Source organism: Seriola aureovittata, chromosome 13 (assembly GCF_021018895.1).
Source record: "Seriola aureovittata isolate HTS-2021-v1 ecotype China chromosome 13, ASM2101889v1, whole genome shotgun sequence".
Classification (NCBI taxonomy): domain Eukaryota; kingdom Metazoa; phylum Chordata; class Actinopteri; order Carangiformes; family Carangidae; genus Seriola; species Seriola aureovittata.
In genome coordinates, this window is record NC_079376.1 from 78,481 (window position 1) to 103,144 (window position 24,664).

The window sequence follows — 24,664 nt, forward strand, 5'->3', positions numbered from 1 at the left end:
AGTCAAAACAATCTCCTCTTTAACCTCTTCTCCTTGACCTCCATGGAAAACATCATGAGGTCAAATATGGGAAAGAGAATTCAACAAGTTTTTTTTTTAACTAACTTTATAACACATGGAGGATGAATCATCCTTTAACCATAAAAACAAACAGGATTGAAATGTTGAAATAAGAAAAATACAAATAGAGAAAGTTGAGCTGGTGGAATAATAATTAAATAGAAATAATGAACTATATATATATATGTGTATATATGTATAAAAGTATATGTGTATATATGTGTATGTATATATATATATATATATATATATATATATATATATATATATATATAAACGTGACAGTGAAACACTGAGTACAGTCCGGTTCAGTTCAGACTGTAAACCTGATCAGTCTGAAACTGAAGAACCTCCTCAGTGAGGCACATGATTCATGGTATTGTAACGCCATAACTTGGCAACCCCCCAGAATGTTCTTATTAATGGATAATAACTGATCAATCAAACATCAGTAAATCTATTAACCATTAATGAAGCCGTTAATTACAGCTGATAAACCCTGTATCACCGGAGCTAGACAGTGGGACCAGCTGCTTCTGTTCTTGTAGTCTGACTCAAACAGCGCCCCCTGGTGGTCTTGTTCTGTCCCTGCAGTCTGAGACAAACGGCGCCCCTGGTGGTCTTGTTCTGTCCCTGAAGTCTGAGACAAACAGCGCCCCCTGGTGGTCTTGTTCTGTCCCTGAAGTCTGAGACACACAGCGCCCCCTGGTGGTCTTGTTCTGTCCCTGAAGTCTGAGACAAACAGCGCCCCCTGGTGGTCTTGTTCTGTCCCTGCAGTCTGAGACAAACAGCGCTCCCCTGGTGGTCTTGTTATGTCCCTGCAGTCTGAGACAAACAGCGCCCCCTGGTGGTCTTGTTATGTCCCTGCAGTCTGAGACAAACAGCGCCCCCTGGTGGTCTTGTTCTGTCCCCGAAGTCTGAGACACACAGCGCCCCCTGGTGGTCTTGTTCTGTCCCTGCAGTCTGAGACAAACAGCGCTCCCCTGGTGGTCTTGTTATGTCCCTGCAGTCTGAGACAAACAGCGCCCCCTGATGGTCCGGTTCCGTCCCCGGGCAGCTGGGGGATTTCCTGGGCGGAAGCTGCGGAGGGGGTTTCCAGTGTGATCAGCCCAGTCCTCCCCGCTGGATCTCTGAACTGGATCCCAGTGACTTCTCTCACACACACACAGACAGAGGACGCACAGGACCCAGAGAACCCTGAACCAGAACCCCGAAGCTAAACCCGGACCATGAGGAGTTCGCCTGAGGCCTGGAGGCTCCGAGGCAGCGGCAGCGGCGGGTTGACGGTTTGAATCCGGGAGAGAGTCCACCGAGCCAAGGAGCTGCCGAGCTGAGCTTTGGCCTGCGGAGGAGATTCATGTAAGTCCACAGTCAGTAGAACATCAGTAGAACCCGGGAGAACACGTTAGCTGTGTGTTAGTGGTTTGTAAATCCAGCCAGGGAAACGCGGAGCTAAAGAAGCTAACAGTTAGCATCAGTCAGTGTTTACATCAGACCTGAGTAGACTGACTCGGAGACACAGAGACTGAGAGACAACCAGAGGTAGGGAGAGAGAGAGAGACAGACAGAGAGAAAGTTAGGTTTAGAGACAGAGAGACAGGCAGAGAGAGACACAGACTTTCTTATCTAAAGCCAGTTTGTGACACATTTAATAATTAATGTATTTTAACATTCTGTAAACTGCTGTGGCAATAACATCCGTTTGTTCATGTCAATAAAGACAGACAGAGGGACAGAGACAGGGAGGGAGAGGACCTGGGGAGTAAAGGATAAAATAAAGCAGTTTATTCAGAAACTGCTGTCAGACCTGATCAATCAAACTCAGAGCAGAAAGTGAAATTTAAACCAGATCAGCCTGAAAGCATCTCACACTCCTGTTCATCTCCATCAAAGAGAACGATTAATCAATGACTCAGTCAGTAACTGGCAACTATTCTGATAATCAAGCAATCAATCAACAATAGAGAAAGAGCCTCTGATCTGATCTGATATTTTATCACAATCGATTTAATAGTTAATAGCTGTTTTCAGGTTGACAGGACTGTTCACAGATCGGCTGATCAGTTGATTTTATATCAAAAACTATGATTAGAAAGAGACTGATTCCAAAGTCCTGAGATCAGTGATCAGTTATTTCCCTTATTTATCAATCAATCAACAATGATTATTGATTAATGAAAATGTTTGTTGTATTTCACAGTTTCAGAGATGTCTCCAGATGTTTGGTCCAGTTTAATGTGAAAAATATCTGAGCAGCAATCATCAATAATATTATGATTATCAATAATATATATATATAAATGTATAAGGTAATTACTTCCCTGGTAGCACCAACACTGTGGTCTCAAGACTCATACAGTGAGTCTCAGGCTATCTTGGTTTTGTAGTTGGTCCAGTTGGGACTCAGAGTCTTAGAGTCCTGCTTCACTGGTCTATGGACCAGCAGCTGGTCTTTGACCCTCTGCGTTGACTCATGGTGCTGCTCAGCTGAGAGGAGCATCCAAGTTGTAGAGGCAGGGTACCCGCCCCCTTTGTGGGGTCCTTTTTGCTCAGGCTGGTCCTGTCCTGTGTCCAGGTGAACTCCTGTTGTTAGCAGCTCGCGGTGATTGGGTAGCGCTGTTAGCTTCTTCAGCCAGTGGGAGTGGATCAGGTCCTGGTGCTGGTGCTGGTCCTTTCCAGCTCCTCATACCTGAGACTAACCCTTTGTGATGTTGATTGGTTCTGGGAGGTTTCTGTGGTCTGATCTCTGGACTACACAGGCACATGGTTTCACTTGCGTCAGGTTTGATGTGGGGGAGGGGCGAGATGTATACAAATGCCATCTTTGGCGTCACAGAGTTTTTGGGATTCTTCAGGTGGTCTGTCTCTGGGGTACTGCTGTCCTAGGGGGTCAGCTCAGGACCTCCATGCTGCTCTCTGCTCCCAGCTAAGTCCCCAGCTGTGATAGTACAGTACAGACGCTCTGATCATAGTCCCAACAGGCCCCAGGAACAGATCCATGGAGGCAGGGGTCTACCGCAGCAGGAGGACTCGAGGTGCAGGCCGCTGACACGGTCCAGCAGGGTGTCAGATGCTGGGACAGCGAACAGGAATATCTGTGATGAGTCTGGATCAGAAGTCCCCAGGTGCTGACAGGACAACAGGTCTGAGATCCTGTAGGCTTCCAGGTTCCAGACTGAAAACCAGCTGCTGGTGAACCATCAGACCTGGTGGTGGTTGAAGAGGAAGAGGACAGATGTGTCAGTCCCAGATGTGTCCAAAGTGGTCCACCAGACTCCAAGTACAAAACGACAAAGGGTAAAGGTCAGAGGTCAGGAGAGTGAGAGAACAGGACTCTGGGAGATTTGTAATGTGCACTGGTCTGGTCTTCATCTGGTTCTGGTCTTCATCGAGGACCCGGACTCAGACCCAGACTCAGATGAGGAGTCTGTTGAGTCCAGAATCAGAGACTAGCAATGTATCAAAATGCATAGTTAGCATCTTTGTTAGCTTGTAACTGGCAGTGGCTGACACTGTGTTAGCACTTGTGCTAATGCTAACTCTCTCTCTGTACTGACAAGTTTTCAGTGAAAGAGCAGAGACTCAGAACATGAAGGTTCTCTGTTTAGCACCTGAACAGGTGATCTGTCACCTGACTGAGTCAAGTGTTAAAAGAGTTAAAGCTGAAGTGAAAGCAAACGAGGTTTCACTCTGACTGAAAAACAAGAGACAAAGTTCAGAGAATTTACAGGGTTTTTCCACACACACACACACACACACACACACACACACACACACCACACACACACACACACACACACACACACACACACAACCACACACTTTATTGTAAACTCTTTTGTCCCTGTCAGGATCCTGTAGGAATGATGACTCAGTCTTTTCAGGGATCTGATTGGTCAGTGGTTTGGCTGTTGACAGGTTTTGATCTGATCCGGAGCAGGTGAGGAGTTCAGCATCAGTTACCATGGTGATTTACCTCGATTACAAGTGAACCACAGTCGTAGGGCTGTAGGAGTTAAACCTGAAGTTACCTCAGACTTCGGATCCTGGTTCAGGTCTCATGTTGATAGGAGACAGAGTGAAAGACTGAGAGGAGAAATTCACTCACACACACACACACACACACACACACACACACACACACACACACAAAACAGAAACACATCACTTCCTGTCAGGGCTCAGTTGTGGGGATGCTAGGGGCTTTTCCACTGACTGCATCTTTAACACACACACACACACACACACACACACACACACACACACACACATTCTAAACTTCAAAATAAAAGCCCTGAATGATTTACTGAGCATCAGATAGCAGAATCAGGAAGTAAAAACTTATGTCATGGTCGTCCGTTGGACTCTACTGAGCATGTGCAAACTGGAGAATCTTACTTTTTTTGTCTCAGTTTGTAAGTTAACTGTTTATCTACTGCACCCCCACCCCCCCCACCCCCTCTCCCTCCCAAGGTCATGTCAGCGGGGAGGAGTGCTGATGGAAGGGAGGTGCAGATTCCCCTCCAGCAGGTGGCGCCCTCCCTGGCCGCTTCCATCTCTGTGGCCGCTCCCATCACCCTGTCCTCTCACCGTCCAGCCAATCCCTGGCCTTCCAGCGACCCCGCTGCCTCACAAGGTAAATAGAGTTTCAGAATGAATGTCTTATTAGTTTACGGAGACAAAAGGGTTCCCTCAGGCGACTCACCCGTGTCTCTGTCTCAAGGTGTACCTGCAGGTTTCCTGCCCCTTCACGGAGGATTCAGAGACCACTTTGTAGAGACTCCAGAAGCCAAATACTGTTGTGAAGTGTGCAGGCTGGTCCTGTGTCAGCCCCGCCAGACTGAGTGTGGTCACCGCTTCTGTCAGAGCTGCATCAACAACATCCTCAGGTGAGAGTCACAGGTAGAGATAACAAACACACCTCTCCTCCTCCACCACACTGGCTCCTGCTGCAGTGTCATCCAGTCCAGTGATGGTGGAGCAGGTGGAGGTGCAGTTCTTTCTCGGACCAGCAGATGTCAGGTGTTTGTCACCAGTTGACTCAGTAACTTAATGTACTCTGTCCTCCGGCAGTCAGCAAAACCCGGTGTGTCCAGCTGACATGGAGCCGCTGTTCAAAGACAAGGTGGGCTGGAAGTGGAAATCACAAGACAGATAATGTTGTCATTAATTATTGATTGATTATGGATCAGTTATTGACTATCCTGTGGTTTGTGTTTAAGATCTTTAGAGATGTTTGCTGCCATCGGGAGATCATGGCTCTGAAGGTTTACTGTCGAAGTGAAGCCAACGGCTGTCAGGAGCAGATGAGTCTGCACCAGATACCTGTGAGAACATGTTCACACACTGTTACCATGGCAACAGAGAATCCTGCATACTCATTGGTTGTAGGGTGCCGTAGATAAATCCCATATGTGGACACATCAAACACAACAGTTCTCATTCATTTCCACTGATCTAGAAACATTGATGCACTCCAAGGTCTCACCTGTCTGTCTCTCATCTGTCTGTCTGTCTGTCTGTCTGTCTGTCTGTCTATCTATCTGTCTGTCTGTTTATAGGACCACCTGAACGTGTGTCCATTCTTTGAGGTTCCCTGTCCACTGGGTAAATGTAAAGAGCGAATGATGAGGAAAGAGATTCCCGACCATCTGAGCTGGAAATGTAAACACAGAGAGACCACCTGCGAGTTCTGCATGACCAAGATGCCTCTGACTGAACTGCAGGTAGCCTATGACATCACTGCTGACATCACCCTTACCAACCTGCAGTGGAAGTGGACTAGCTGAGGGTCTGGGAACTAGTTGTAGAGGTCTGATGACTAGTTGTAGAGGTCAGAGGACTAGTTGTAGAGGACTGTTGAGTAGTCGTATAGGTCTGATGACTAGTTGTAGAGGTCTGGAGGCAGGTTTTAGAGGACTAGTCGTAGAGGTCAGAGGACTAGTTGTAGAGGACTGTTGAGTAGTTGTAGAGGTCTGAGGACTAGTTGTAGAGCTCTTAGGACTAGTTGTAGAGGTCTGAGGATTAGTTGTAGAGGACTGGGTACTAGTAGAGGTCTGGGAACTAGTCGTAGATGTCAGATGACTAGTCGTAGAGGACTGAGGACTAGTCGTAGAGGACTGAGGACTAGTTGTAGAGCTCTGAGGACTAGTTGTAGGGCACTGAGGACTAGTTGTAGTGGTCTGGGGACTAGTTGTAGAGATCTAGGAACTAGTTGCCGAGTTCGAAGGATTAGATATAGAGGACTGAGGATCAGTTTTAGAGGTCTGGTGAATAGTTGTAGAGGTCTGGGGACTAGTTGTAGAGGTCTAGGAACTAGTTGCAGAGTTCTCAGGATTATATATAGAGGACTGAGGATCAGTTTTAGAGGTCTGGGGAATAGTTGTAGGGCACTGAGGACTAGTTGTAGAGGTCTGGGGACTAGTTGTAGGGCACTGAGGACTAGTTGTAGAGGTCTGGGGACTTGTAGATATCTGGGGACTAGTTGTAGAGGTCTAGGGACTAGTCGTAGAGTTCTGGGGACCAGTTGTAGATGTCTGGGGACTAGTCGTAGAGGTTGAAAGACAGGTGCTCAGTCTCAGTCGTGAACTTTTGGGGGTACCTGGACCTGCTGACCTCCTGTACCTCCAGTCTGGAGGTCTTCACTTTCCCAGAAACAGAGTCGACCTGAGAACAGGAAACAGTTTGATATGAATTGTTTTTCAGAAACACAAAGAGACGGTGTGTCCGACGTTCCCAGTGTCCTGTCCAAACCACTGCTCCTTCTCCTCCCTGCCCCGGAGTGAGGTACTGACCCAGTTTGTCCTCCGCTGTCTAGTCACAAGACCATGGTTTGGCTGCAGCAGTATTAATAAAACTGATTGACTGATTTTGTCTTTTAGTTGTCCAATCACCAACACGACTGTCCCAAAGCTCAGGTGAGCTGTCAGTTCCACCGGTATGGCTGCACCTTCAAGGTAACATGTCATCATCCTGTTGACCTTTGACCTGACCTTTAGCTGAGTGACCAGCTGCTGTACAGACTGTGTTTACACCTGCTGTGTGTCTTTGTGTTTCAGGGTTTGAACCAAGAAATGAGGCAACATGAGTCCACATTCGCAGCTGAGCACCTGAGATTGATGGCCAACAGGAACTCCTCGTTAGAGAACAAGGTAACCATAGCAATCAGGTTGAGTTACTAAAACAGGTCGATATTAAAGCTACCTGACTAATCCTTGTGTGTTTCCAGGTGGAGGACGTTAAAGGTGAGCTGATGGAGAGGTACAAAGTGCTTCCTGCTCTCAGCAGCCGTCTGTCTGAACTGGAGAACCAGAACGACGAGCTGAGAGACAAGAACCGACAGATGGAGCAGAAACTGGCCACCATGCAGGTACTGTCCCTGAAGTCCAACTAGTGATGGCAATGTATTTATCTCACACATTTGATTTTGCTGTGGAAGTTCAGAGTGGGTTAGAATTTAATAAAATAGATGAAGGTAAATTATAACAATTATAATGTTAATTAAATCAACAAGTAGTTAGTGGAACAATGTCTGAGAGCGTTCTAAGATTGATGCAAAGTGTGTTTTTGTTTTATGTAAATCAGGTTCTGACTGAGACAAGGTGTTTAGACATACAGGACAGTTCTATGCTCTCTAGGGCTTTAAACAAATGACACCAATGAGACCAAAGACTCGGGTGGGGTCTCGTCAGCATCAACTAGACTCTCAGTTAGACCCTGGTCTCTCCCCCAAACCTTTACAGCCATCTCTGTCTTCCTACAGAAACTGATGAGCTCTCACTCAGAGAAGCTCCTGGAGGTGGAGCTGGAGCTTCGTTCTCTCAGGTTGCTCAGAGACGAAGTGGAAGACCTGAGAGGAACGTTAGAGAACGTACGGACAAGGCTGAATGCTCTGGAACAAGGGGGGCGCAGCGGAACCGGATCCACAACACACACTCTGGGTCAGAATACACACAGGGGTCTGGGGACTAGTTATAGGGGATTAGTTATGGAAGACTGGGCACTAGCTTAAGAAAGATTGGGACTTGCTCCAGAAGTCTGGGGACTAATAGCAGAGGTCTCCACACACACACACACACACACACACACACACACACACAGTCAATCAATAACACAATAATGAATATCCACCTCTTTGTAGCGCCCCTGGAGACTCAGCTGAACCGACATGACGACATGCTAAGTGTCCATGAGATCCGATTGGCCGACATGGACCTGCGTTTCCAGGTGCTGGAAACGGCGAGCTACAACGGGACTCTGATCTGGAAGATCCGCGACTACAAGAGACGAAAACAGGAAGCGGTGGCAGCAAAGACGCTGTCGCTGTATTCACAGCCATTTTACACCGGATATTTCGGATACAAGATGTGCGCCCGAGTCTACCTGAACGGAGATGGCATGGGCAAGGGAACGCACCTTTCCCTGTTCTTTGTGGTGATGAGGGGTGAATACGATGCCCTGCTGCCCTGGCCCTTCAAACAGAAGGTACATATCAGTTACTGGCTCGTTACTGGCTGGTTCCTGGCTGGTTACTGCATGGTTACTGGCTTGGCTTTAACGAGGTGTTTTGGAAGTGAAGGATTCTGTATTGCTGAATCTTCTGGCTCCATCCTGTTATTGTTGTTGTAGTAGAGCCAAAGTGATGGTGACAAGCCTGTCTGTCTTAGTGTCCCTCTGTCTGCTTGTGTCTTTCTGTTAGGTGACTCTGATGCTGATGGACCAGGGTCCATCAAGGAAACACCTGGGTGATGCCTTTAAACCTGATCCCAACAGCAGCAGCTTCAGACGTCCTGCAGCAGAGATGAACATCGCCTCCGGCTGTCCTCTGTTTGTATCTCAGAGCGTCCTGGAGACCGGCAGCTACATCAAAGACGACACCATATTTATCAAGGTGAGGACGTGCAACACCTCCTGTTAAAGGGCTGGGGACTAGATGTAGGGGACTGAGGACTAGTTGTAGCGAACTGAGGACTAGTTGTAGAGGTCTATGGACAAGTTGGAGGGGTCAGGGGACTAGATGTAGAGGACTGGGGACTAGTTGTAGAGGTCAGGGGACTAGTTGTAAAGGACTGGGGACTAGTTGTAGAGGTCTGAGGACAAGTTGTAGAGTTCTGAGGACTGTTGTAGAGGTCTGAGGACAAGTTGTAGAGGTCAGGGGACTAGTTGTAAAGGACTGGGGACTAGCTGTAGAGGTCTGAGGACAAGTTGTAGAGGTCTGAGGACTAGATGTAGAGAACTGAGGACTAGATGTAGAGGTCTGAGTACTAGTTGTAGAGGTCTGGGGACTAGTTGTAGAGGTCTATGGACAAGTTGTAGAGTTCTGAGGACTGTCGTAGAGGTCTGAGGACAAGTTGTAGAGGTCAGGGGATTAGTTGTCAAGGACTGGGGACTAGTTGTAGAGGTATGAGGATAAGTTGTAGAGGTCTGAGGACTAGTTGTAGAGGTCAGGGGACTAGTTGTAGTGGTATGAGGATAAGTTGTAGAGGTCAGGGGACTAGTTGTAGAGGTCTGAGGACTAGTTGTAGAGGTCAGGGGACTAGTTGTAGAGGTCTGAGGACAAGTTGTAAAGGTCAGGGGACTAGTTGTAGAGGTCTGAGGACAAGTTGTAAAGGTCAGGGGACTAGTTGTAGAGGTCAGGGGACTAGTTGTAGAGGACTGGGGACTAGTTGTAGAGGTCTGAGGACTACATGTAGAGGACTGAGAACTGAGGAATAATTGATTACTCATTGATTGATTGACAGTCTGATTAATTTCTGTATTGATTGGTTTGATCGGCAGGTTACTGTGGATACCTCTGACCTCCCTGACCCGTGACGTTGTGACCCCTCTGAACCCTGACCTCGCTGGTCTGAGATCAGCTCACCTGTCCACGCACAGCAGAGCAAAGGATGATGGGAAGGATCAGTGATGGTCCAGCTGAGAGTGACGCCGACAGAACAGAAGAAGAGTCAGACAGGAAGCAGCCAATCAGAGTGAACTCTACACAGACCAGTGGACAGGTCCTCTTCTGTTTGGCTGATGGACTACAGAACTCTGTGTGTGTGTGTGTGTGTGTGTGTGTGTGTGTGTGTGTGAGAGTGTGTGTGTGTGTGTGTGTGTGTTGTGTGTGTGTGTGTGTGTGTGTGTGTGTGTGTGTGTGTGTGTGTGTGAATGGATCAGTGTTGCCATGACATCACCATGGTGACATCACTCAGAGCCAACATGGCCACTGCAGCGAGGATGTTGTTGCTGCTCATTATTGATGCCGTGCATCGAGCTTTACTTCCTGTTTCTTACCTGTTTGGTATGCTGGGAAATCACCACAGCCACAGAGGAGCGCAGAAAACAGACCAGTAGAGACCAAAGCAGACCAGTAGGATCCAGTGAAAAGTGTTGATCAGGAAAAGAGTCAGTTTGAAGGAAGTTGTTGGTTATTGAATATTGATTTTTGGTGTTGATGTGGAAACTGTTGTTCTTCAGATCTACAGAAACAAACAGAAATAAACAAACAAGCAAACAGTAGAAATTAACAAACAGTAGAAGGAAATTGAAGCAAACAAACAAACAAAAAACAGTAGTTAGAAACAAACAATAGAGAAAAAAATAGAAACAAGCAAACAGTAGAAACATGAAGAACCTCCCATCAGCAGCCTGGTCCAGAGTGTTCTACATATTTATTTTTATAGGTGTGAACAGATGAGTTCAGTCAACAATTCACCTGGTGTGAGCAGGTAGAAACATTTTGTCACTAACCTCAGAGTAAACAAACAAACAAACAAACGTTTATCAGACATGTTCAAAGATCTGTAGGAGGATAAAACACTACAGCTTCAGCTTCAGAGGAGTTCAGAGACACTGAATGTCGAGGTGATGGGAAACTGAGTTGAGAAAAACCTGACCCAGAAAGAGATATCATTAAGATCTGGATTCCAGAGCAGTAGAAACCAGTAGAGTCCAGTCAGCTGTTCCTCTGTGGCCTCGTGAGTTTCTCAGCGTCGACAGATTCATCTGACTCATTGATTCATTTGCACAGTTTGAATGTTTGTTAATGTGTGAATAAAAATAAAGAGAAAACATGAAGAATCTGCTTTTATTTTCCCTTTAATTTACATATTTATTTAAATTTATTTATTATCAGTCTGAGCTGTTACAAGCTGTTACTTAGAAAAATGGAATCTTAAAATGAACCAAATAACCTTAAAGCCGTCACTAAGTTTTCTCCTATGAAAAATTAAAACCTTTAAAGAAAAAATTCTGATGGTTTTTCTGTTATTTGGTTAATTTGAAGGTTTTTACAAACCAAACACCAAACCTTATAACATGACTTCATTAATTTTTATGTACAAACACATTAATTATAGTTACCTATGTTTGTCAGCAGGATTAAATCAAAACTGAACCGGTTTATACTGAACTTGGTGGAGGGCTGAGTCCTGGTCCAGGAAAGATCTAGATTTATTATGAATTTGAATTTTTTTCTCTGGGGTCTCTGAGACTTTAAAATCACCCGTTCATGAGTTTCACCTTAATAAACTTTCTTTTCTTTATAACTAATTTTTTTTTTGTTTTTCAAAAACAGTGATGTCACACAGAAAAACATCCATGTATATATTCAAACAATATAACATGAGTAGTGATGTTGGGCTGACAATCACAGCCGTGCTAATATTCAGAACAACATCACGACCTCAGTGTGCGTTAATGTGACGCTGATTAACGGTTAATATAACACCTGTGGGGGCGTAGTGTGGCGTAGTCTAAGCAGGCGCCCCATGTGTAGAGGCCACAGTCCTCGCTGCAGTCGGCCCCGGTTCGAGTCCCGCATCGGACGGCCTTTTCTGCAAGTCATTCCCCCTCTCTCTGCCTCCCCATTTCCTGTCCTACTATCGAATAAAGGCAAATAATAAATAAATATATAACACCTGTGAAGCGGAGTGATACATGTAGTTAAAAGTCCCAGTGCTGTTGTACTGGAATCATGGAATTACTCTCGTCCATCAAATTCCTTGGTCGGAACTAACTTATAAAATATTGGTTTAGTGAGTTCCCTCAAAAAAACATTCGCTGCAGTTCCACAAACGGCCTGTGGGGGCAGCAGTGCGCCTTTGCTGTGTCTGGTCAAAGCAGGATGAAGACGATGTCACACTCCGGTACAGCAGGTGGCGGGATTCCGTGAATTGCCGTTATTAAACAGAAGAAGAAGAGGAGGCGACAGCAGCAGCAGCAGAAGAAGAAGAAGAAGAAGGAAAAAGAAAAAGAAAAAGAAAAAGAAAAAGGAAAAGAAGAAGAAGAAGAAGAGGACCCGAGGTGTGTTTGTGTTTTAGCTCCGAACTCCAACAGAAACTTCCTCTCAACCCTCGGGACCAGGTTTTTCCTCCGGGAAGGAACCGCGACTGTCCAGCGTGACTGGGTGAGTTCACCGGCTGGTTCCGGTCTTTAGAATCGGGACCGCTAGATACTCTAGACCAGCATTTCAGCTAACAGGGCAAAAACTGATGCGGAGATGACCCGGGTTAACGCGTAGAGGACCCAGGTTAACTGCGAGCTCCTCCATGTATGGTTTTAAAACAAAAGTGAAAGTTTTCCGAATGAAACGCAGATAAAATAAGTTTAATGACCAAATAAACCAGTTAGTGACGTCACAATAAGCCCAGTTTGTTTCTGTGAAATGACCGAGTCAGCTTCAGGGTTCAGGAGAATCTGGTGAATCCTGGTTGTGTGAAGATTAAAATACTTAAGATAAAACTAAACGTCAGGTAAATTGGTTTAATATCCACACAGGTGTAAATGTCCTGAGAAGTGAGTCCCTGGTTCGATGTCCTGAACTGTTTGCTGCATGTCTTCTTCGACTGTCTGTACCCAAACTTCCTGTCCGTCCTCACTGAGGCTATCAAATTAAAAAAGACTTAAAGTCATTAAAACTTTAAAAATATTTAGAATTATAATCAATTTGGTGATGACAGTCCTGGTCCTGGATCATGAGTAACAGAGTCTCAGTTCAGTTCAGGGACTCAGTCAGTCCCTGAACCCATAACCCTGAAACAAACTCCAGTAGGAACCAAACCAGTCGACGAGTTCTGGAGCATGACTTTTGAAAAATGCCACGCTGAACATTGTCCTCCGTGTCCTGGGTATTGAAGCCCCTTCTCCTGCTCTGTGACTGGTCAGCTGGTGTCTTTGAGGATGATCACTATTGAGGTCAGTAACAGTTCGCTTGTGTTCTTGTTCTCAGATGAAATGTTTTTCCTGAAGACTTTTCCTCTGTGTGAACCTGCAGCTCTGCAGCTTCTCAGACTGTTTTCTACCCAAACTTTACCCACTCTCACTCTGTTCACCAAGGTAACCTTGAATCTCATACCTGGTACCTGACATCACACACCATGCATTTGACATTCTGTGACCTGTGGACTGAGACACTGTTCTCCTTTCTGTCTCCACAGACTCAAACTAACATTTACATATATACAAGATGTATATTATCAGACTAACAGTGATGTACTTCCTGTATATAAAGACCTGGTCTGTCTCTGTAGGACCCCTGTCCTTTGTGTGATGAAGCTAAAGAAGTTCTGGAGCCATTCAAACACAGAGTGAGTCTTACTCCGCCTCCTCTTCTGTCTCACATTGATGATGTCAACATGTTGATGTGACTGAATCAGCAGCTTCACTTCACCATGAGGAAAGTAAAACTGATGATGATGATGATGATGGAACATTCACACAGTGACGAGTTACTGAAGCTTCACTTCTGATCATTTCTGATCATCATATGAACACACCATCAACAATCAGTGCTCAGATTGTCCAAATGATCTGGATGATTAACAGGATTATTTTAACCTGATAACAGCAGGTTAGTCTGGTTTAGTAAAACCACATTTAAAGAACAGGGTCCTGGACCATGAAGTGAGTTCAGCTCAGTCTAGTTCACCTGATTCACCTGGCTCTCTTAATTCCAGTTGTGAAAGGTTGAGTTGTTAATGAGAAGCGACTTGATCAGAACCTGGAATGAAGTGATAGATATGAGATGAAAGAGTCAAAGCTGCAGGTAAATTCGGATCCAGGTGAAAAAGTAAAGAACATGTTGACATAACACAAAGCTACATGTTCTGATGAACAGTGTCTGACTGAAGTGTTCATTGATCTAATAACTATTAATTTATTTTTCTAATAAAAGACAACAGATGGTGTTGGAGGAGACAGGAAGTCCCTCACTAACTGTGTCTCTCTCTGTCCCGCAGTTCGTCCTGCAGCAGGTGGACATCAGTCTTCAGGAGAACAGGGTGTGGTTTGACAGGTACAGGTGGGACATACCTGTGTTCCACCTAAACGGACAGTTTGTGATGAAACATCGAGTGAATGTTGTCCTCCTGGACAAACTGCTGCAGGACGCAGGGACACACAAAGCATGACTTTGATGACATGATCTGATCATTATTGTTAATCAGAATGTAAATGTCCAGTAATCAATAAAACAAACCAATCAATCAATGTCTTTGTTAAAGAGATTTCATTAATGCAAAGCTGCAGGATCTCAGTAAACCAATCAGAGCAGCCCCTCAATGTGATGTCACAGCTGCAGAAATTATGAACTTTATGATGAAAGTTTTCATGGTGATGGTAATCTGAGCTGAATCAGCTGAGCTCCACAACCGGAAGTTCAGATCAGTTCAGGACCAGCAGTCCAATTCACATCCAGATGTGGTCTGTAGTGACCCGTGGCCTTGTGTACGAAGCCTTAAATGGAATTCATACTGAACCGCAGCATATGCCACACCCCACCCTACCCTGTCTCCACCCTGAAATCAATATGTTAATGAGGAAAACTGCCTGAACGAGCCCAGACTAAGCTGAAACCAGATGACACTAGACTGAACCAGCCGAGACTAGGCTGAAACCAGCCGAGACTAGGCAGAAACCAGCCGAGACTAGGCAGAAACCAGCCGAGACTAGGCAGAAACCAGATGAGACTAGGCTGAAAGCAGATGAGACTAGGCTGAAAGCAGCCGAGACTAGGCTGAAACCAGCCGAGACTAGGCTGAAGCAGCTGAGACTAGGCAGAAACCAGATGAGACTAGGCAGAAACCAGATGAGACTAAGCTGAAACCAGATGAGACTAGGCTGAAACCAGCCGAGACTAGGCTGAAACCAGATGAGACTAGGCTGAAACCAGCCGAGACTAGACTGAAACCAGATGAGACTAGGCTGAAACCAGATGAGACTAGGCTGAAACCAGCCGAGACTAGACTGAAACCAGATGAGACTAGGCTGAAACCAGATGAGACTAGGCAGAAACCAGATGAGACTAAGCTGAAACCAGATGAGACTAGGCTGAAACCAGCCGAGACTAGGCTGAAACCAGATGAGACTAGGCTGAAACCAGCCGAGACTAGACTGAAACCAGATGAGACTAGGCTGAAACCAGATGAGACTAGACTGAAACCAGATGAGACTAGGCTGAAACCAGATGACACTAGACTGAAGCAGCTGAGTGTAGGCTGAAACCAGCCGAGACTAGGCTGAAACCAGCCGAGACTAGGCTGAAGCAGCTGAGACTAGGCAGAAACCAGATGAGACTAGGCAGAAACCAGATGAGACTAGGCTGAAACCAGCTGAGACTAGGTTGAAACCAGCCGAGACTAGACTGAAACCAGATGAGACTAGGCTGAAACCAGATGAGACTAGACTGAGGCAGCTGAGAGTAGGCAGAAACCAGCCGAGACTAGGCAGAAACCAGCTGAGACTAGACTGAAACCAGGTGAAACTAGACTGAAGCAGCTGAGAGCAGGCTGAAACCAGATGACACTAGACTGAAGCAGCTGAGTGTAGACTGAAGCAGCTGAGTGTAGGCTGAAAACAGCCGAGACTAGACTGAAAGCAGGTGACACTAGCCTGAAGCAGCTGAGAGCAGCCTGAAGCAGCTGAGACTAGGCAGAAACCAGCTGAGACTAAACTGAAGCAGCTGAGACTAGGTTGAAACCAGATGACACTCGACTGAATGTTAATAGGACGTGATGATGTGGGTTGTTTGCAGCAGTTCTACAACAGTCTTAAACTACGTCCTCAGTCTCACACATTGACCACACAAGTCCAGACACATACCAGGTTTAGACCTGGTCTTGTTAATAGTTCCTTTGCTTGCTTTCCTCCTGACACAATGATGTTAATGTATTAGTAATAATAATATAACACTGACAGGAGTCACTGCTACAGAAGTACATTTTTGCATCATACTTTTGCATGTAATGTCATATATTTCACCACATTAGTGTTCTACCAGATGTTTGTAGCTGAAACATGCCAACAGTCTCTGTCTCTATGTCAGGACAATGACATTAGTGACATTTGAAACATCTATCACATCTGTTCCAATGAAAAGAAACACAGAGTTTCAGTCTATTAATGTGAGGATGTGGGCAGTGAGAGGGAAAACTCTGGGATCAGGTGGTTGGTTTGACCTGTTCCTGTAGTTTAGTGACATCAAACAGAAGTAATAATAGATTTTATCTTTTATTCTGAACTCTGAAAACGACACCTGACTCACCTGATCCTGTGAGCTCATCAATATTTAACTGGCGGAAGGTTAGGAGTCTCTGTTAGCCAATCACAGTCCTCCTCCATCTGTGTGACCTGAAAGCGCAGTGAGGTGGCACAGAGTGTGGTGGTTGTCATGGAGATGGTCAGGTGTGCTTTCAGTCAGGAGTTGTGTTGATGGCGTCCGGAAGCTTCAGCAGCAGATCTCTGGACGTTCATTTCGCTCTGCAGAGAGCAAAGAGGAAGATCAGCAGTCTGCAGCAGCAACTGAGACACAAGTAAGAGACATCAGAGACATCGTAGACATGAGAGTTCAGACTGAAGAGAGACATCAGAGACATGATGTCTGGATGCGGTCTGGATGTAGGTCTGGATGTAGGTCTGGATGCGGTCTGGAGGTGGTCTGGATGCGGTCTGGAGGTGGTCTTGATGCGGTCTGGAGGTGGTCTGGATGCGGTCTGGATGTAGGTCTGGATGTAGGTCTGGAAGTGGTTCCGGAGGTGGTTCCCGAGCTCTTCTGGAGGTGGTCCTGGAGCTGGTCTGGAGGTGGTTCCCAAGCTCTCCTGGAGCTGGTTCTGGAGCTGGTCTGGATGGGGTTCCCGGGCTGTTCTGGATGTGGTTCTGGAGGCGGTCTGGACATGGTTCCTGAGGTGTTCTGGAGGTGATTCCTGAGCTCTCCTGGAGCTGGTTCTGGAGCTGGTCTGGAGGTGTTCTTGATGTGGTTCTGGAGGTGAACCTGACAGAACGTGGTCTGTGTTAAACACAGTGTGGTACAGATTAAACATGAACCATGTGACCTGCAGGTCATGTGATCACATGTATAGGCTGACTGGAGATCAGCTGGGTTTAACAGATCACTGGTCTCTGTTTACTGGTCTGACTGGTGCATTATCAGGATCAGGTGTGATCGGTCAACCTGTTGTTACCTGCTGATGTCAGTACATACCAACAGTCCCAAGTGACGTCATCATGATGTCATATCTCTTAGCTGAGGGAGTTTCTTTGGTACTGCATTGGTTGTGTCTGAAATCTCTCCCTCCTTCACTCGGTGTAGAGGACTGTTGACTGAGCTAATCGCTAACATGGAAAAACACTTTCACACACTCGGCTCATTTTCTCCACACTGTCTTTCTGTCTTTCAGGCTGTTGGTTGTACACTACACTTTGAATGATGCATTGTGGGATACTATGAGTCCACTATGTAGGGTATGATAATTCTCACTATACATTTGGACAGCACTGCAACATGGCATAGTGAGTGATTACGATGATATGAACTGATTAGATTCTGAGGGTCAAAGGTCACAGTGACGTCACAACACATAACTCAAGAATTCATTCACTAATTATAACATAATTTAACTGAAATGTCTAAAAGGGTAAAATGAAGAAGTGATGACATCATAATGATGGTGTGTGTGTGAACCGCAAAGGTCAAAAGTCCTTTTAACTTCTACAATGTGTTCTTTCTTGATTCGACTGGATTTATTCTTCTGTATCTGTCTCTCTGATGGTGAAGATGATGGTGATGATGATTGTGATGATGGTGATGATGATGATGTCTGTGGATGTAGAAGTCTGAATCCTCCAGGTCTAGATCTAGGATCAGTGTTTCTGATGTGTATTTTCTGTTTCCAGAGAAACCAGTTCAGAGAGTCCAGAGAAGACCAGTCTGTCAACATGGACGCCCAGCAGGGAGCTCAGGGACTCGCTGGTGGACATGTACACAGGTAAATACTGGGGCATCATGTTAGGGAGTCTTACTGGTTTCACTGGAGCTGATGAAACTAATGCTGTGTGTTTATTGGTACTGTCAGAGATGAAGTGTTTACTGGATTGAACTGCTCTGTGAACACATGCACACACACACACACACACAACACACACACACACACACACACACACACACACACACACACACACACACACACACACAATCCAGCTAAGGTTTGTGTTCACAGGTTAAGAAGGAACAGGTTCTGTGTTACAGCAGCAGATAGTCTCACGGTAAAATCACAGAATGAGTGTGGTGGTGTAATGAATCAGTTTGTCCAGCAGGGGGAGATATGGTCCTTCACACAGATTAACACTGACCAACAACATTGACAGCATGGAGATGAGGTCAAAGGTCACACAGGAATACCACAACTAAAGGCCTGTTCTTGAATTTAACTGAAGTGTTGAAATAATTCAGCTTTAATAGAAGTGAATTTATTTAAATTTAAAATGTTTTATGATAATTTGATTTATTAGTCAAACTGAGAAGTACACACCTGATAAATACAACATGATAACACAATCATTAATAATCAATATTGAATAATCAGATGTGGTGAAGGGTGATGGTGTGAACGATTCCTTCAGTTGAACAGGTGTGAACGTGCCTCTGTCCTCTAACAGTTATCCATCATGGTGGAGTGCGTCCTTCGTAATCTGCTGTGTAAATCCGTCTGGAGGACGTCTGTATATTTGGAGTTTGACTTTCTGCTTCATTAAACATGTTTGCAGTGAAACGTCGAGCTGAGAGGCTGGATGTTAACACAGATGATGAAACCTGCTGGAGATTACTGACAGACATCATTATTAGTAGTTACCATAGCAACAACCATTTTACCCTGTTTCTACAATATACATGTAAACAGTAGAATGACAACGGTTTATACAGTCATCTGTTTCGAACATCTGCCTGGGTTAGTGTTACACGTTGTGTTGACTTTTATTTTGTAGGAACCTTTCAGTTAGGACCCAGCTGTATCTCTGAGGTATCAGAAGTACTGATACTAGTAGTATTTGAAGTACTGATACTTGTAGTATTTGAAGTACTGATATATGGATCATGTGACAGAAAGTGAACAGTTTTTTATTAATTTCTCTGAGTCTTTTTCTCGCCTCAGTGATAATCCATCATCTGTCGGTGTCTCTCGCCCAGATCAAACACACCATATGAAACAGTTGTGGAGGAAACACAGTATTCAGTGTGTCAGTGAGGGAGCCAGACTCAGATCACTCCATATGTGTCCTCTGTTTATTTCTGTCTCCTCTTCTGTGGTTCTTCTGTAGACTTACTCTGATCATCACACCATATCACACCTGTACTACAGCTGTACTACACTAATACAGTCAGAGCCCAACAACACAGTCACACATCATTAGTTCTGAACAGAAGAAGAAATGTTGTGATCATTTTGATCGAAGTATTCTCTGATCAAATCTGATCAATACAATTAAGTGACAACAGTTACAGTTCATTCTTCATACCTTCACTGTTGTCACATGTTGTTGTTTGTTGGTGTTTGTTAGCTGAAACATCACAACATGTGAAAACCTAAATTCTTCCTAAAACCAGAGCTGGAGTAAAACTGAAACTTGTGGGAATAAACTTTATTGATAAAAAGGTCCCCACTGAGCACCTGCTGCGCGCGCACACACACACACACACACACACACACACACACACACACACACACACACACACACACACACACACACACACACACACACACACACGCTGGTCAGTAGATTAATATATAGACAGAAGAGGAAGACAAAGGCAGAGAGAGGCTGAGAGTGAATGAGGAGAGAGAGAGGGAGGAGGCGGTCGTGTGAACTGTGTTTAATCTGCAGAGTGGGTGGTCTGCACACACACACACACACACACACACACACACATTGTATTGTTAGATGAGGGTGGGCTGCAGACTCTGGTTTGTTTGGACAGACTGAAGTAGCTGCTATTCATATCTCTGGAGGAATGTGTGTGTATGTGTGTGTGTGTGTGTGTGTGTTGTGTGTGTGTGTGTGTGTGTGTGTGTGTGTGTGTGTGTTGTGCAGATGTGAAAATGTGGGCCAGTTCTGGTGCAGACCAGATCATCCACAGTCCCAGTGTCTCTTACTGTTTCCTGTTTGTGATGGCGACAGGGGGCGGGGCCAAATGGACTAAAGCCTCCAAAGGGGGGCGCTGCAGAGCTGAATGAGGCAAAGACACTGTGAGGTGAACTAGAGTGAAACATGGTCCTCCTCAGAGTCCTGAGTCAGATCTGAATCCTCAGACCTGAACCACATGTTGGTCTGATTCAGTGTGATGTCACTTCCTGATGAACAGAGTCTGCAGAACTTCATAGAGAATCCTCCTGTTGTTAAGTTTCCTTCAGTATCAGAGTAAAACATCATGATACACTGCAGACAGGAGCTGGTCACATCTGATCACAGCTGATTCAGCTGATCACATCTGATCCAGCTGATCACATCTGATCACATCTCATTCAGCTGAATCAGATGAATCAGCTGCTGTTAATGGGCCCGAGAATAGAACAGACCATGTGAAGAGCTGCAGATGGTTCACTGGATGATGAACAGTCCTGTGTGTTGGTGTTCCCTCTGTAAACACCTGAGGGTCAAACTGTATAAAACTTCTTGTTTGTTTTTTTTAAACAGCAGAAAATGTCTCATCAGTTCAGAATCTATATTCTATGTGGATATTCTATATATTCTCTATCTATAATAAAGAAGCAGATCCATCAGTCAAATCAAAAAGCTGCTGATTAATTTTTAGCTGTAATAAACTGTTTCTTGAGCGCTCAGATTGACTGTTTGTGTAGATGTATGTTGTACATCAGTATTTACTGTATGTTCTCTGTATTAATATAATACATCTCTGCGTGCGTGTGTTTGTGTGTGTATGTGTGTGTGTCCTGTATAAGTTGCTTCTCTCTTCGGCTTAATGTCGGTATCTAAATTCATGTGCGGCGTGGCGGCGGCGTGGTGTCGGCGGGCCGGATCACAGGCGGATTGTGTTGGATTTGAGCTGAAGCCTCTTTAATCATCGTAACACCGTCATTAATATTCATGCAGTCAGCTGGAGCCCCCCCCTCACTCACTGCACCAAACTTTCTGCACAAAATGTATTAAATACAGCTTAAAAAATTAATGGACTTTAGTTTATATTACATGAAGAAGAAGGGGGGCAGATGGGGGACACGCCCCCCCCCCCCCCCCATTGGTTCATGTAGATTGGTCCTCTGATTGGCCTTTGTGTTTTCCCTTTTTTCTGCAGATTTTTCCATCTTTGACGAGACTTCAAAGCGAGCGCGAAGCATGAACGGTCATTTAGAAGGATTTAAGACATTATCACATCTGTAATTGTACATGAATAATAAGGAGAGCCGCCGCGCTCAATTAGCTCTGAGTCCACAAGAAGATCAGAGACAGGAGGAGGACGTGGGGAGGACAGGGGGAGGACGGGGGAGGCAGAGGACGGCAGGAAATGAGAAAAGTTTCAAAGTGAAAACGCTCAAAGAGTAAATTATTCAATAACTGTTAATACAGCAGAACCAGGACCTGGACCTGGTTCTTTATGTTCTGACACTAGAACCTGAATTACACTCTTTAAAAAAATACTACAATACCCATGAGCCTCAGCTGTTGTCACGTGGGATCAGGTTTCTATAGTGGACAGGTGTTTCAGGTGAAACAGGTTTATATTAGAAAGTGCAACAGTTCACAAACAAAGTGGAAATACTGCTCCAGCCACCTGTTAATCATCTGTCTGTCTCTCACCTGTCTGTCTTTATCAGTTTTTAACCAGCAGCGATCCTGTCGTGTCAATCTTCCTAAACACTTGCAGCTCATTAGCAGAGTAAACACAGTCTTAATATCTCGTTAAGGCCTCGTTAAGGACAGTCCACGGCTCCATCAAAGACTCCACCAATCAGAGTGCAGGTGTAATAAGAACATGGCAGATCTCAAGATAAACGCTCATTAAGTCAAAGTAAACAACAAAATACACAGACAGACAGGCAAATAACTGACTGGTAACCCTGCAGAGAGTAAGACAGATGAGAGACAGACAGGTGGACTAACAGGTGAATGTCTGTCTTTCAGATAATCCCAGACTGAACGCGGAGCTGCGACAACGTCTGCCTTCACCTGCCAGACAACAACTCATCAACCCTGACAGGTAGTGTGACATCACTCCCACCTGTCTGACAACTGTCTAATAATAATAATAATAATAATAATAATATTTTATTTGTATAGAGATTTGTAAGTGCTTCCCATGAATCAAATAAAAACATCAAAACAAATCAAAGTGAAATGCAAATGAAATTAAAAGACATCACACAATAATAGCATTTTTATAAAAGTGTGTTTTAAGAAGTGAGGTAAAACGAGGAACTGACTCTGCAAGTCTGATCTCCTCTGGTAGCTTATTTCAAAGTGTAGGGGCCCTGACAGCCCTTATCATCTTCGGTTTTTAATGTAGACCTTGGAGTGGCCAGCAGTAGACTACCAGAGGATCTCAGACTGTGTCCTGGCTCATAAGGGGTTAAAAGTTCAGAACTATAAGGAGGGGCCAGCCCAAGTCTGGCCTTAAAAGTAATTAAAAGAATTTTAAGATCAATCCTGAAATAGACGGGCAGCCAGTGAAGGGATGCAAGGACCGGAGTGATGTGGCCACAATTTTATGGGCCGGGTAAGTAGCCGAGCTGCAGCGTTCTGAACCAACTGTGGGTGTTGATTTTTGACTGAGACAGTTGGAGAGTGAGTTGCAGTAGTCAACGCTGGAGGAAATAAAAGCGTGGATAAGTTTCTCTAGGTCTGTGGCAGAAACTAGAGACTTGACCTTGGCTATGTTTCTCAAATGATAGAAACATGATTGGACAACTTTTTTCATCTCAGGCGTAAAACACAGATCCTGATCAAAAAATACTCCAAGGTTTTTGTCTGAGGGTTTGGTGTCATTGTGTTAATTGATTAAGTTTAAGTTTTCTATGATTTGGATTCTTTTTGGAGGTGGACCAAGTACGATGACCTCAGATCTTGACTGATTTCATTGCAGGAAGTTGTCTGACATCCAGTATTTTATTTCGGCAAGACAGTTGTGGAGGGTTGCTATATTGGACTTATTACCGGGCCTGACTGGTAGGTAAAGTTGTGTATCCAGGATTTTTCCTGCATAGAGAATTGGGAGGTGGCCGCCTCGGTCAAATTTCGTGCCGCCTCCGCCTCCCGACAAAATTCTAGTACTTGTTTTTTCGGTACTCTGTGGATTTGATCTTTGTAACTGTATTTGCGGCTGTACGCCACTACGGCAATGTAGTGCCGCTGTATCGTAATCCGTGCATCAGGCTGTGGCATCCGAAATTGCCAAAGAAGAAGAATGTGAATGTGCTGGATTTTCTGCCTGCGGAAGGAGGCGGCGACCTAATTTTGAGGCTCTTCAAACAAGTGAATAGGGTTGCCATCCATCCCGTATAATATGGGATTGTCACGTATTTGAAAATAAAATGCTTTGTCCTTTACTGAATCAATACGGGACGCCTCCACCTCCCGACAAAATTCTAGTATTTTTTTTCTCTGTACTCTGTGGATTTGAATCAATATGGGACGCAATTTGTCTCGTATTTTTGTTCATGTTATGTCCTCAAAGTACTGTGAATAATGTAATGTCAAGTAAAACCAAACCAGTTGCCTCCTTTTTTCACATAAAAGGTGGCAAACCTACAGATGAATATAAAATTTTTAACATTGACGCACACCCAGCTTCTTGAAAAGTTTCCCTAAATTAACGTTACATCCCATCGTGTATGTTTTTTTGTTTTTTTGCAGAAATGTCTAGAATCACAGATTATTTTAAAAAGGAGAGTTTGTCAGGAGGAGAATCGCGAGGACAGGTGAAACAGTGCAGAGTGCGGAGATCATTAGTTCTTCTAATATGGGAAAAAAATGTTAATTCATCTCACTAATGAGATACGGTTAATTTGTCAGGACTGACAGTAGGCCTAGTTCAGCCACAAGTGGAAAGTGCTGCTGGAGGAGAGGATCAGAGCGTGAGAGAGGAGTCAAGGCGAGAGTACCAAGTCTTTAGAAGTGTATTAACGAGTCTGTTTATCTATCTGTCTATACCGTTTGAACACAACTTTTTCAAGGATTTTACACAAAAATGGAAGTTTAGAGACAGGTCTGTAATACTCCAGAGTGCTAGGATCCAGGTTGGGTTTTATTAAGAAGAGGTTTGATGAGAGCAGTTTTAAAATTGTCAGGGACAGAGCCAGAAGTCAGGGAGCTGTTAACAATTGCTAAAATGGAAGGA

At 44.9% G+C, this 24,664-nt stretch overlaps 2 protein-coding genes across 6 annotated transcripts in view; both read left to right on the forward strand.

The window, feature by feature from the left end:
* Position 1: 1 nt before the first annotated feature.
* Positions 2-11,121, forward strand: traf3 (TNF receptor-associated factor 3). The gene is made up of 14 exons (XM_056394405.1): positions 2-1,419; positions 4,534-4,696; positions 4,784-4,949; positions 5,134-5,185; positions 5,283-5,387; positions 5,622-5,786; positions 6,766-6,846; positions 6,942-7,016; positions 7,119-7,211; positions 7,289-7,429; positions 7,823-8,000; positions 8,201-8,544; positions 8,759-8,950; positions 9,838-11,121. Exons 2-14 carry the CDS (start codon positions 4,537-4,539, stop codon positions 9,871-9,873), a joined length of 1,788 nt encoding a protein of 595 aa, XP_056250380.1. The 5' UTR covers positions 2-1,419; positions 4,534-4,536; the 3' UTR covers positions 9,874-11,121.
* Positions 11,122-12,032: 911 nt separating this feature from the next.
* The window catches only part of mipol1 (mirror-image polydactyly 1), a 44,860-nt gene continuing 32,228 nt past the window's right edge, over positions 12,033-24,664 (forward strand). The window contains exons 1-3 of one of the 5 annotated variants that reach the window (XR_008829436.1): positions 12,033-12,448; positions 18,211-18,302; positions 22,453-22,528. Coding sequence is in view for 3 of the 5 variants with exons in the window: in XM_056394408.1 (XP_056250383.1) it covers positions 18,293-18,302; positions 22,453-22,528 (86 nt within the window). In the remaining 2 variants the exon portion in view is untranslated. Of the gene's footprint in view, positions 12,449-18,210; positions 18,303-22,452; positions 22,529-24,664 lie in introns of those variants that run through there. The other 4 variants (XM_056394408.1, XM_056394406.1, XM_056394407.1 and 1 more) reach the window with 4 other exon arrangements.

Excerpts from the sequence above, each read along its gene's own strand:
- traf3 (XM_056394405.1), top strand. The coding sequence starts at position 4,537 with ATGTCAGCGGGGAGGAGTGCTGATGGAAGGGAGGTGCAGATTCCCCTC. Across the intron at positions 7,212-7,288 it reads ACTCCTCGTTAGAGAACAAG|GTGGAGGACGTTAAAGGTGA; the intron begins GTAACCATAGCA and ends GTGTGTTTCCAG. Across the intron at positions 8,545-8,758 it reads CCTGGCCCTTCAAACAGAAG|GTGACTCTGATGCTGATGGA; the intron begins GTACATATCAGT and ends TCTTTCTGTTAG.